We start from the raw sequence: 13,251 nt of genomic DNA, 5'->3' as shown, positions 1-13,251 counted from the left end.
TTATTCCATATGAGTCCACCATACCTTCTATATATGCGGTATCTACCTGTCGTTCCAAGTAAATTTGTATGTGTCAAACTCTAAACCTTCAAATGAAATTCTGTTTTGTATGCTCGAATAGCTCATGTATCAACTAGGGCTGTCTGTATCTTCCATGCTAGGTGGGTTATTCTCAAGAGGAGTGGACTCCGCTCCTCATTCACGAGAAATGGCTGGTCACCGGGATGCCCAGTCCCATGCTCAAATCAAATCAAAATAATTGCAAAAAAAACTCCCACAGGACTGTTGTTAGTTGGAGGCCCCCGTTGTTTCGGGCCAGCCATGGATTGATGCTTGTTGGTGGTGGGGGAGTATAAACTTTACCATTGTGTTTGGGAACCGCCTATAATGTGTGTAGCATGGAAGATATTGAGATCTCTTGGTTGTTATGTTGACAATGAAAGTATGCCGCTCAAAATATTATTTATCTCTATTTCAAAACCGAGCTCTGGCACCTCTACAAATCCCTGCTTCCCTCGGCGAAGGGCCTATCTATTTACTCTTATGTTGAGTCATCCTCATATTATTAAAAAGCACCAGTTGGAGAGCACCGCTGTCATTTGCATCCATTACTATTAATTTATATTGAGTATGACTATGACTGGATCTCTTTTACCATGAATTGCAATGTTTAGTCAGTCCTTGATCTTCAGAGGTGCTATGCATTTATGTTTTGCGGTCTCAGAAAGGGCTAGCGAGATACCATCTTGTTATATCATATTATGATTGTTTTGAGAAAGTGTTGTCATCCGAGATTTATTATTATTGCTCGTTAGTTGATTATGCCATTGATATGAGTAAACATGAGACCTAAGTGTTATTGTGAATATGGTTAGTTCATAATCTTTGCAGAAAACTTGAATACTGGCTTTACATATTTACAACAACAAGAGCAAACAGAGTTTGTAAAAGTTTTTCTTTATCACTTTAAGTTTATCAACTGAATTGCTTGAGGACAAGCAAAGGTTTAAGCTTAGGGGAGTTGATACGTCTCCATCGTATCTACTTTTCCAAACACTTTTGCCCTTGTTTTGGACTCTAACTTGCATGATTTGAATGGAACTAACCCGGACTGACGCTCTTTTCAGCAGAATTGCCATGGTGTTATTTTTGTGCAGAAATAAAAGTTCTCAGAATGACCTGAAACTTCACGGTGACTATTTTTGGAATTAATAAAAAATACTGGCGAAAGAATCAAGGCCAGCGGGGCCACACCCTGTCCATGAGGGTGGGGGGTGTGCCTACCCCCCTGGGTGCGCCCCCTGCCTCGTGGGCCCCCTGGTGCTCCACTGGCCTCAACTTCAACTCCATATATTCATGTTCGGGGAGAAAAAATCAGAGAGAAGGATTCATCGCGTTTTACGATACGGAACCGCCGCCAAGCCCTAATATCTCTCGGGAGGGCTGATCTGGAGTCCGTTCGGGGCTCCGGAGAGGGGAATCCGTCGCCATCATCATCATCAACCTTCTTCCATCACCAATTTCATGATGCTCACCGTCGTGCGTGAGTAGTTCCATCGTAGGCTTGCTGGACGGTGATGGGTTGGATGAGATTTATCATGTAATCGAGTTAGTTTTGTTAGGGTTTGATCTAGTATCCATTATGTTCTGAGATTGATGTTGCTATGACTTTGCTATGCTTAATGCTTGTCACTAGGGCCCGAGTGCCATGATTTCAGATATAAATCTATTATGTTTTTATGAATATACGTGAGTTCCTGATCCTATCTTGCAAGTCTATAGTCACCTATTATGTGTTATGATCCGTTAACCCCGAAGTGACAAAAATCGGGATACTTACCGGTGATGACCGTAGTTTGAGGAGTTCATGTATTCACTAAGTGTTAATGCTTTGGTCCGGTACTCTATCCCTTAGTTTCCATTAGGACCCCGCTGCCACGGGAGGGTAGGACAAAAGATGCCATGCAAGTTCTTTTCCATAAGCACGTATGACTATATTCGAAATAAATGCCTACATTACATTGATGAACTGGAGCTAGTTCTGTGTCACCCTATGTTATAACTATTGCATGAGGAATCGCATCCGACAAAATTATCCATCACTAATCCAATGCCTACGAGCTTTTCACATATTGCTCTTTGCTTAGTTACTTTTCCGTTGCCACTGTTACAATTACTACAAAACTGCTACTGTTACTTTTATCACCGTTACCGTTACTTCCATACTACTTTGCTACAGATATTAAGTTATCCAGGTGTGGTTGAATTGACAACTCAACTGCTAATACCTGAGAATATTCTTTGGCTCCCCTTGTGTCGAATCAATAAATTTGGGTTGAATACTCTACCCTCGAAAACTGTTGCGATCCCCTATACTTGTGGGTTATCAGTCACTGTTGCCGCGGTTGGTCGCCGGATCTAGGCGGCTGGATCTAGGGCTTTGAAGGCGGTCGAGACGGTGCACAGGTTATTGGGTGGATTTCTTGGGACGGATCCGGGTGAAAACCTGGTCTTCGGTTGATGGCCGGTGCCGGTGATGACGATGCCCTTATCGTCGTCCTTCATGAAGGCATCATCGAGGTGAAGCTCCCAACTCCACTCAATACCTCCCGGAGAAACCTTAGATCAGCTGATCGGATGTTGGCGGCATTCATGTGTCGTATCCCCCTTTGGGGCGGCATTCTTGGAGGTGCACTCGGCTTTGCGGGACCAGCGGACGGCTTCTTTGGTGGATCGATGCTTCATCCTACACATTGATGGCGACGGATCTTGACGGCGTGGTGCAGTGCAGATTCAGAGTTCGATGTGGGAGGATGGACTCGCGCAGGAGGACGACGCGGTCTGGCGTCGTGGTGGCGTCGATGGCAGAGAGACCTGGCACGATAGATGCAACAGTACAGCTCTGAAGATGGACTCGTGGCAGGTGGCTGCGGCGGCCTCATACCCGGCAGGCGTCCTGATTGAGGAGTGCGCCGGACTGGTAGGTGCCCCATACTAGGCAGGCGTCCTAGTTGGGACCTTAGGTCTTAGATGTTTAGGTTTCGCCGCGATGTCTGTTTGGTATTAGGCACACGCTATCAGCGCCCCTTCATCAATTGGATAGGTGTAGCGACAGGTGTTGCTTAGACGATGGCTTTAGTCTTGCTGTTTATGCATTTGTAAGGTCTTGTGAGAATAATTAATAAAGTGACCGCATGCATCGTCCAGATGCAGAGGCCGGGGGTCATCCTCTTTTTCTAAAAAAATGTTTTTTATTACTTCTTGCCAAGAAGGCTAGCTTTGACGGAAATTACGCTGGCACATGGATTAATAGCCTTCCACCAAACAAAAAGCTACCAATCATAGTTTTTTAAAGGAAATCGCGTAGTTATTTGGCGATTAAAAATTAATAGAGACAAACATTTACGGGTACGGTTGGATGGCAGTCTCCCTCATCCATGTCTACGGGTTGATCCTATCTGTTCACGGATGGGTGCGGGAGAAAATTTACGGGTCATCGTTGAAAATGCCCTAAGCACAGTGAGGGCGACTAGATATCAATCGACTTAATGCAATATTTGAGTCAGTCACTTTTGCATGTTTACTAATCTTTGGGCCGGGGCCATTGGCAACACGTAACCCCGCAGCCGTAAGAGCAGACGCATGCAAAGACTATTCTCCTGCATGTTGCCGCGTCAATGCCTAAGCAACCCATATATTAACTTAATTGCTACTTACAGGTGCATGCATACACATAAGACAGATACATATAAATCAGTACTTCCCGTCGACATATATATGCATGTAAACAAAAGAAACAAATACAATTTGTGTCATTGGTATTACCCTTTAAAGAAGAAAGAAAAGAATAATAATAAAATAAATACAAATTTGGCACACAAATTGTGTTTTTTATAATACGCAAAAATAAGCATATAATAGTGGTATTTTTGCAGAAAGGAAAATTCCTAAGAAGGAATGAATTAGTGGCAATGTATTATCATTAAAGAATAAAGAAAATAAAATAAAGGCAAATCAAAATAACATGCTTTTCTAAGAATAAAGAAAAATAATAATAGTACAAATAATTAAAATTGCACATAATTTATATAGAAATTGTGCATTTTTTATAATATGCAAGAATATGCATATACTGCTGAAATTGTCGCAATAACAAATTTTCTAAGCAGGAATGAATTAGGGGCATTAATGTTACCCTTACAGAAGAAATAAAATAAAAACCTAAAACAAAATAAAAATATGAATTTTTCTAAGAAAGAATAAATTAGTGGAATTGGTATTACCATTTCAAAAGAAAGAAAAAATAATGAATTTTTCTAAGGAAGAATGAATTAGTGGCATTGGTATACCCTTCCAAAAGAAAGAAAATGAAGTAAAAACTAACAATGTCAAAATATGAAGGTTCCTTAAGAAGAATGAATTACTTGCAATGATATTACTCTTTCAAAAGAAAGAAGATAAAAAAATAAATGAAAGAAAAACTAGAACAAAATCATAATAATAAAGTCTTCTAGGGAAGAACAAATTAGTGGCATTGGTACTACCCTTTCATAAGAAACAAAACGAAAAAACTATAAAACAAAGTTAAATAGTCAAGTTTTTAAAAGAATGGTGAATTAGTGGCATTGGTAGTATTCATAAAAAAGAAAGAATATAAAATAAAAACTAAAGATATAATGCCAAAATTTGCACACAATTGCGCTTTGTTAAAATATGCAAGAGTAAAGATATAGTAGTGTTTTTTTTTGCAAAAAACAAACTTTTCTAAAGAAAGAATGAATAGTTGAATTGGTATTTGGTCCATGGCGTATATACATTTCCAGATCGTAATAATGAAGTTTTCTACTCCCTCCAACCTTAGTTCAAAACTGTGACACTTATTTCTGACCGAAGGGAGTAAGAAATAATGGATTACTAGCAATGGAACTACCATTTAAGAATAATAAAATAATGATAAAATTCATGCACAAATTTATGGTGAACTTGCGCTTTTTATAATATGGAAGAATAAACATATATATATCTATGAAATTTTCGCAAAAAAGAAGGAATGAATTAGTGTCATTGGTACTACCCTTCAAGAGGAAAAAATGAAAATAAAACTAAAACAAAATATAAAATACTGAAGTTTCTAAGAAAATGAATGAATTAGTAGCATCAGTATTACCAAGGGACCTTTAAGATGAAAGAAATGCAGAAAAACAAACAAAGAATGACAAAATTTGCGCACGGTTTGCACATAAATTGCGCTTTTTAATAATATGCAAGAATAGTCATATAATAGTGAAATTTCATTAAAAAGATTCCTAAGAAGGAATGCATTAGAGGCATTGGTATCCCCTGAAGAAGAAATAAAAACAACAAAAACTTAAACAAAATCAAAATCAAAATAATAAAGTTTTCTAAGGAAGAATAAACCAGTGGCATTGGTATTACCATTTAAGGAGAAAGAAAATAAAAAACAACGATTTTTCGAGGCAATATTCACAAAAATGTGCCTTTTAATAATATGCAAGAATTTACATATAATACTGGAATTTCGCAAAAATAATTGACCTTTAAGGAAGAAAGATAACAAAAATGTTCAAAAAACTTGCACACAACTTTGTTCTAAACTTGCACTTTTTGTAGCATGCAATAATCATAAAATAGTTCATTTCCACTCACCAACACTCCAAAAATACCCACAAAACAAAAATAAAAATCAACTAACAAAGAAAAACCAAAAACAGAAGTAAAACCCACACACGTGCGCGCACACATGGTGACACACACACACATAGAGAAAAATGTGGAAAAGAAAAAAACAATAAAAAAACACCAAAAATGGCATAAGAAACTCATTTGGACTCTTACATTTACACTATAATTCATAAAATATCTTTAAATTTAAACCAAAACCAGCTAGCTGGTTGATCTCAGTGAGTCTGTACCAACACGCCGCATTAATGCTCTGGGCAGCCGCGTCACCCATGCAAGTTGCATGCATGCAGAAGTGTAGGTTTGTACACAGATTGAAAAAAGGAAATTGACTGACCATAATTGATTTTTTTTCAGTCGACTGATGTATAGCTAAAGCGAAGCATAATACATGAGCATCTCATCTTCTGCAGGCCGGTTCCCAAAATTCCAAACAGTTTCACTCTATGTCGCCGGAAGAGGAGGAAGGTTTTGGGTACCAAAGTAGGGAGGAAACTTTTTTTTTTGCGGGAAGAGAGGAAACATAGTTGAACTTTGCCTTTTCTAGAATTTGATCTCAACCTAGGTAATGTCCTTGCTGATGTGGTTGTTCCAATCAGTGTCACGGTTTGTTATGGCTGTAGGTCCTCATTGAATTTGCCTCTGTGTTAGGTACTCGTTTAGCCTCTTCATCAACACCCTCGCATCGAATAAAAGATTTTTTGAAGCAATACTTTTTTCGTGCATAAAACAAGTTTAACCAATTGAACTCAGTTCGTGTTCATGTTAATGTAAAGTTTGACACGATGGATATCATGAACACAAAACTGGTGCTACCGTTAATAGTATATTAATACGTCTCAGCAACACCAACCCGACCTTAGCTCAGTTGGTAGAGCGGAGGACTGTAGTATTTGCAGATCAATCCTTAGGTCACTGGTTCGAATCCGGTAGGTCGGATATTCTTTTTTCGTCGTTTATTTTTTTATCTTTTTTTGTCTTTTTTTATATCTTTCGTCCAGCCGAAAAGGACCACGTTTACAGGCAAGTTACATTGAAGAGCATCTTTCGGCCAAAAACCAACTGATTCTGCAGCAATTCTTCACCAATATACTGAATTAACGACGCATGTTTGAAGTGGAACATCATGTTTGAAGATCATTTCCACACCATTCAACGCATTCAGAGTTTCAGACCACACTCGCGAATTGCGATGCAAAAGCTGAATCAAGTTACAGCATATCATATTGGTGCATTTCACGGAACTGTTTCAGACTAGTAGGTAGTAACTGCCGCCCCGTAATCATCGAGTAGTCCACACGGCCGTTAAAACAGGGGCGCAGCAGATCAGCACGGCAGTGGCTGCTCATCCGCCATGCCTTTGAACACGAGGAACCTGAGCGACTCGAGCTTGAAGTATATGAAGCTCCCCTTGCTGTGCGTGAAGTAGCAGCCGAAGCTGCAGCCCACCACGCACTGCCACCCCGGGCCATAGATCGTGTCGAACTCCTGCAGTGCAGCCATCCAAATCAGATCCAATCATTCCGCAGCACTTGCACCGTCTCTAGCTTGTTACTTGCAGATTCAGAATTTGTAGATTTGGGGGCGGGATTGGCAAGTTTCTCACCTTCTTGATGTGCGCCGCGATGCTCCGGCAGTCGAGGACGTCGAAGCGGTCGAGCGCCCTGGACGCCGCCGAGGTGGCCTGCAGCTGCATCTTGGCCGGCATGTCGGTGTCCTCCACCGTCGCCTTCCCTTCCAGCATCCCGCTCACTCCCTCCCTTTATTGCTAGAAGCTCTGCTCGCAGTCGCACGCGCCGCACTGTATGATTGGCTCGGGACAGGTCTGGCTGGGTAGAGGAGGTGATGATGGATGGAGCAGCTCCGGGCACCACTTATGCCCCTTTTGTAGGCGGATGCCCGGATAGCTACGGAGTTCACGCTCGGGCGTCCACGTCAACGTGACGCGCTAACGAGAAGTCGAAAGAGAAAACAACTTGACGTGCTAACGACCACCTCGACCCAGCGGCGAGTTCCCGGATAGATAGAGCACTTGAGGCACAGGCGCTCCGGCCTCCGGCCTCCGGCTGGTTTTGAAAGTGGAGATGCTGTTGCCTGCTGCTGTTGAGTTCTTTCTTTTCTCCTTTTGATTGAATTTAAAATGGTTGGCGTTCTGGCTGAGCTGGGCGCCTGTCCTGAATTCTGGTGGCTCGATCGATATTTTTGTTGGAGGATATCCACCAGATGGGTTAATTAGCACTCCACGTAAGCTGGAGGCTGAAAAGTCTCCGACCTGATCGGATCTCCGAGTATATGTATATAGAGAGTATAAGTACGGTCACTAGCTGCGTTTTTACTGCTTTCATTATTGTTAAGACATGTGTGGGTTACAGTGAACTTTGTCCAAATCCATCCTCGTGGTCCAGTCATATACTATGTATTCTTGGATCGGAACAAGCAGAAACGGATGGGATAAGCGAAAGCGAGCAGCTACATGTGAAAGGGAAGAGCTCTTGCTAGTTTGATCCGGAGATAATATAATTTTTCCGGAGCTATGGCCCAGTTGGAATAGTTTATGTTAATAATCGGAGATGCGGCAGGTCTTCTGCGGTCCAGCCGTGGTGTACCAGCAGTACATGTGCCAAAAGGTGGTACTAGAATTAAAATGTCTGAATGCTTCTATTTTTTGGACAAGTATTTTAGGACGGAATGAATATGATATAAAAGCGACTAGTGTCAAAAACGCTTTTATATTATGAAATGGAGGGAGTAGGTATTGAGGGTCAGTTCATTACGCCAAGGATTCTGCATAATCCATAGAATCTGCCATTAAATTCTTTGCTAAGATTGCAATTTAAGATTGTAGATTAAGTTATGTGACGAAATGTCTCTATCGCCCTTAGACATAAATTGTTTGATGAATGTTAACATTGTTGTTTCGAAATGTTTTTGTTCAAATATGAGCAAGAAAGTGATTTATGAATATCATCAAGTGTTAAATATTGCAATTAGAATGGTTTTAAAGTTCCATTTGTTACAAAAAGGATTGAACTACAAAAATAAACAGTACAAAAGATTGCTGGAAAAAATACAGCAGCAAAAATTGTACCATTGACAATACCATCATCTATCCAAAAACACCAACCATTGACAGTAGCAAAAGATTGTGCAAATCATGGTACACAAACAGCATGTCCATCTAACAGATCCATCGATAGTACGGTACTGTATGGTTCTTCCAATTTTGACAAAAGAATCCAAGCAATAAACAAAGTTTATTGTGAAGTCTTTGAGATAGTTTGTCCTCCTCCCATGGTTCGACACGCCCAAGAGCTTAGGGCAACTCTAATGCGGATCACCAAATCACCCCAAAATGGTGGAACCAAACAGTCTGAACATTTTTGGCCATCTAACAGTGATGGGTTCACCTACCAAGGGTAGGATCGCAGACCTGACATCTAAGGCCCACATAGGGTCCCACACCATCATCGGATGGTCCTAGGACCACATGCGCATTCGGATGCGCACACCTGGAAATCCACTCGGATGCACCAATAGCACTCGGACGTCTTCCCTCCAGTCGGCCGCGCCGACAGCACTCGGACTAAGGAGGCGTAGGGGCGACGTGGGAACTGCAACGGTCGGGTGGCTTAACGTTGTACTTCAAGTGTAGTTCTAGCTGTCGTTACTAGTAACTGCTTTAGTTATGCTCATTCAACTCCCATGTAACATGGCATTGATGGGCCGAGGCGCACTCTATATAGGTCTCCACTCAGCTCCAAGGCAAGGGTTCAGCACCCATTGTAATCATACACCCCAAGAGAAAACACAAGCCTCCGGGCACGAGCCGTAGGGTTGTTACCTCTCCGAGAGGGACCTAGACTCGCTAAATCCGAGTGATACACTTGCACCGTAGCTAGGCTCCGCCCCTTGTTCGTAGCCCTAGTACTCATTGTCAGGTTTGTTGCTCGACAGTTGGCGCCCACCATGGGGCTGCGCGTCTAGCGATTATCCGACGCAGGTGGAATCCTTCTTCATCACCATGATCCTCGATGGTGATTTGGCGTGGCTCTAGGAAACCCACTGGATCTAGAGTCTCTGCCCGTCCGCGGCGTGGTGAACTTCCGCGCATCATCCTACCGAGTTCTTCTCCACAAGCCGATTGTACCGAGTGGCTCCCTTACTTCCCGATGCCCGTTGTCGCAAGCGCTTCGAGCGCTCCTGGCTCCAGCGATGGGTCAAGCACGTCGTGACCCTCCAAGCCGCGGCTACGCAGGTGGCGGCACTCGAGACCGATGAGCCTACCCTCCACCTTTTCACCCGCCCCCACGAGGACTCCACGGATGGGTGTGAGTACGAGACTATCGAGTCCACTGCCGACGTTCTCATGGTTGGCACGGAGTAGGCCCCCCTGGGTACGGAGGTTCCCGTGACGACCACGTGGGTACATCGCACGAGAACGCAGACGACAACCACAATGATGACCACTCTGCCGGACGTGCCCCAAGCCCTCACTCAAGAGCAAAGGGAGGAACTCTGGTAGAGGAACGAGCACGCTCTGCGCACGTCGTGGGAACGACTCCCGATGCCCTAGCCGTGGAGTCGCGCTGTTGGAAATATGCCCTAGAGGCAATAATATTGTATTATTATATTTCCGTTATTCATAGTTATGAGTTTATATTCCATACTATAACTGCTATGATCCTGGAATATGCGATTCAGTGGAAAACTCATATGCACGTGTGGAATGATAAACGGTAAACTATAGGTTCCCGGTCTCGCCTCTAAGACCGGCTCAAGTGTTGTTTGTGATCACGTTTTCCGGATCTTAGGATATCGTTAAGTGTAACGATAGTCCTAAAACAACATTGAGGGTATGACGTTAGAAGTACGATCATATTGAACCGACCCAATACTTGTCTGTTATACTATGTGATTACATCGTCTAAAATCATCTGTTATAACACGGAGTGTCAGCGTGTGTTTTTAGTCCCTCAGACCATGAGAGTGTCTCGGTCACTTCCTACTAGACAGTGGGCTTTGGGGTTGCTCAAACGTCATCTGTAACAAGGTGATCATAACGACAACTTTCACGCACACCAGAAAGTTTTGACAAGTGACCGATGCTACTTCTTGAGCTTGCGTTGGTTTTTCCCTTGAAGAGGAAAGGGTGATGCAGCGAAGTAGAGATAAGTATTTCCCTCAGTTAGAGAACCAAGGTATCAATCCAGTAGGAGACAACGCACAAATCACCAATACCTGCACAAACAATCAAACAACTTGCACCCAACGCGATAAAGGGGTTGTCAATCCCTTCACGGTAACTTGCAAAAGTGAGATCTGATAGAGATAGATGAAACTAAGCAAACGATAAAGTAAATATTTTTGGTATTCTTGGTTTATAGATCGGAAAGTAAAAGATTGCAAAATAGTAGATCGAAAACTAGTATGATGGAAAATAGACTCGGGGGCCATAGGTTTCACTAGAGGCTTCTCTCAAGATAGCAAATAATACGGTGGGTGAACAAATACTGTTGAGCAATTGATAGAAAAGCGCAAAGTTATGACGATACCTAAGGCAATCATTATGAAATATAGGCATCACGTCCGTGTCAAGTAGACCGAAACGATTCTGCATCTACTACTATTGCTCCACACATCGACCGACTCCTGCCTACATCTAGAGTATTAAGTTCATGAAGAACAGAGTAACACATTAAGTAAGATGACATGACGTAGAGGAATTAACTCAAGCAATATGATGAAAACCCCATCTTTTTTATCCTCAATAGCAACAATACAATACGTGCCTTGCTGCCCCTACTGTCACTGGGAAAGGACACTGCAAGATTGAACCCAAAGCTAAGCACTTCTCCTATTGCAAGAAAAACCAATCTAGTTGGCCAAACCAAACCGATAGTTCGAAGAGAATTACAAAGATATCAAATCATGAATAAAAGAACTCAGAGAAGATTCAAATAATATTCATAGATAAGCTGATCATAAATCCACAATTCATCGGATCTCGACAAACACACCGCAAAAGAAGATTACATCAGATAGATCTCCAAGAACATCGAAGAGAACACGGTATTGAGAGTCAAAAAGAGAGAAGAAGCCATCTAGCTACTAGCTATGGACCCGTAGGTCTGTGGTAAACTACTCACGCTTCATCGGAAGGGCAATAGAGTTGATGTAGAAGCAGCCTGATACATCTCCAACGTATCTATAATTTTTTATTATTCATGCTATTATATTATCTATTTTGGATGTTTTATATGCATTAATATGCTATTTTATATTTTTTTGGGACTAACCTATTAACCTAGAGCTCAGTGCTAGTTTTTGTTTTTCCTTGTTTTAGAGTTTCGCAGAAAAGGATTACCAAACGGAATAAAATTTTCGCGATGATTTTTCTTGGACCAGAAGACATCCAGAGGACTTGGGGTGCAAGTCAGGGAAGCCTCAAGTGAGAGAGTCCTTGATTATGGGCTATGTAGCATGGGCCGGACTGTTGGGCCACGAAGATACAACATAGAAGGCTTTCCCCCGTGTCCGGTTGGGACTCTCCTTTGCGTGGATGGCAAGCTGGCGTCCGGGTGTGTAGTTCCCTTTCTCTGTAAACCGACTCTGTACAACCCTAGGTCCCTCCGGTGTCTATATAAACCGGAGGATTTAGTCCATAGAGGCTATCACAAATCATACAGGCTAGACATCTAGGGTTTAGCCATTACGATCTCGAGGTAGATCAACTCTTGTAACCCCTATACTCATCAAAGTCAATCAAGCAGGAAGTAGGGTATTACCTCCATCAAGAGGGCCCGAACCTGGGTAAACATTGTGTTCCCTTTGTCTCCTATTGCCCTTGATCCTAAGACGCGCAGTTCGGGACCCCCTACTCGAGATCGGTCGGTTTGGACACCGACATTGGTGCTTTCATTGAGAGTTCCACTGTGTCGTCGACAATGGGATCGATGGCTCGCCTCGTCATTAAAGACAACATTATCTCTGGAGGAGCCCTAGCTCCGGGACAGGTCCTCCAGCTCCGCGGTTTCACCATAGGCGCCCGCACGACCGTTAAGCCAAAGGAAACCCTCGAGATCGCTAAATATCGTCGTCGCATCGGCCTTGAACACCCCGAAAAGATGGATCCGACAGATATCTCGTCCTTAAAAGAGCTACTAGATCGCATCGCCGCCCTGGGAGTTGCAACAGACTACGATCGGATTGGGCTTAAACCCGATCAGAGGGAAATCAGATCCGCGCCGATCACCCATCTGGTAGCGGTTGTGGAGGAACAAGCCGAGAATACTTCTCCCCTTAAGTTAAGAATGAGCTATGTTCGGATTTCCGAGTCCTGCGAGCCGGATACACTTCTTCGGGAAGAGACCTCATGTCCTCCGAACACAAAGCCAGGCGTCGAGCCCAAAGGCCACCAGGACACTCCAGATCCTGGGTCGGTGACCTCGCAAATTCTTCACACTCCGGATACAATAGTGGATCAGGGTTCGGATTTTCACCCGTCCACCCACCACAAGCAATACTCCCCAAGTAATTCAGGTCCTCCAGACG

At 42.9% G+C, this 13,251-nt stretch overlaps 1 protein-coding gene and 1 non-coding gene across 2 annotated transcripts; one reads left to right on the top strand and one right to left on the bottom strand.

Moving 5' to 3' along the window:
• The first annotated feature begins 6,553 nt into the window (after positions 1-6,553).
• On the top strand, positions 6,554-6,639 carry TRNAY-GUA (transfer RNA tyrosine (anticodon GUA)). The gene is given in 2 exon segments: positions 6,554-6,590; positions 6,604-6,639. It is a non-coding gene; the product is annotated as a tRNA-Tyr (tRNA).
• A 171-nt stretch (positions 6,640-6,810) lies between these two features.
• LOC109753782 (uncharacterized) lies at positions 6,811-7,598 on the bottom strand. Its single transcript, XM_020312713.3, has 2 exons — positions 7,307-7,598; positions 6,811-7,188 (listed from the first exon to the last, which is right to left on the bottom strand). The coding sequence occupies exons 1-2, from the start codon at positions 7,442-7,444 to the stop codon at positions 7,027-7,029; spliced, it is 300 nt and encodes a 99-aa protein (XP_020168302.1). The 5' UTR covers positions 7,445-7,598; the 3' UTR covers positions 6,811-7,026.
• Between the last annotated feature and the right edge of the window lie 5,653 nt (positions 7,599-13,251).

This window comes from Aegilops tauschii, chromosome 3, assembly GCF_002575655.3.
Source record: "Aegilops tauschii subsp. strangulata cultivar AL8/78 chromosome 3, Aet v6.0, whole genome shotgun sequence".
Classification (NCBI taxonomy): Eukaryota; Viridiplantae; Streptophyta; class Magnoliopsida; order Poales; family Poaceae; genus Aegilops; species Aegilops tauschii.
The sequence above is the reverse complement of the archived record's forward strand: the minus strand, read 5'-3'. Positions and strand labels throughout refer to the sequence as shown.

Excerpts from the sequence above, each read along its gene's own strand:
- LOC109753782 (XM_020312713.3), bottom strand. The coding sequence starts at position 7,444 with ATGCTGGAAGGGAAGGCGACGGTGGAGGACACCGACATGCCGGCCAAG. Across the intron at positions 7,189-7,306 it reads TCGCGGCGCACATCAAGAAG|GAGTTCGACACGATCTATGG; the intron begins GTGAGAAACTTG and ends GCTGCACTGCAG.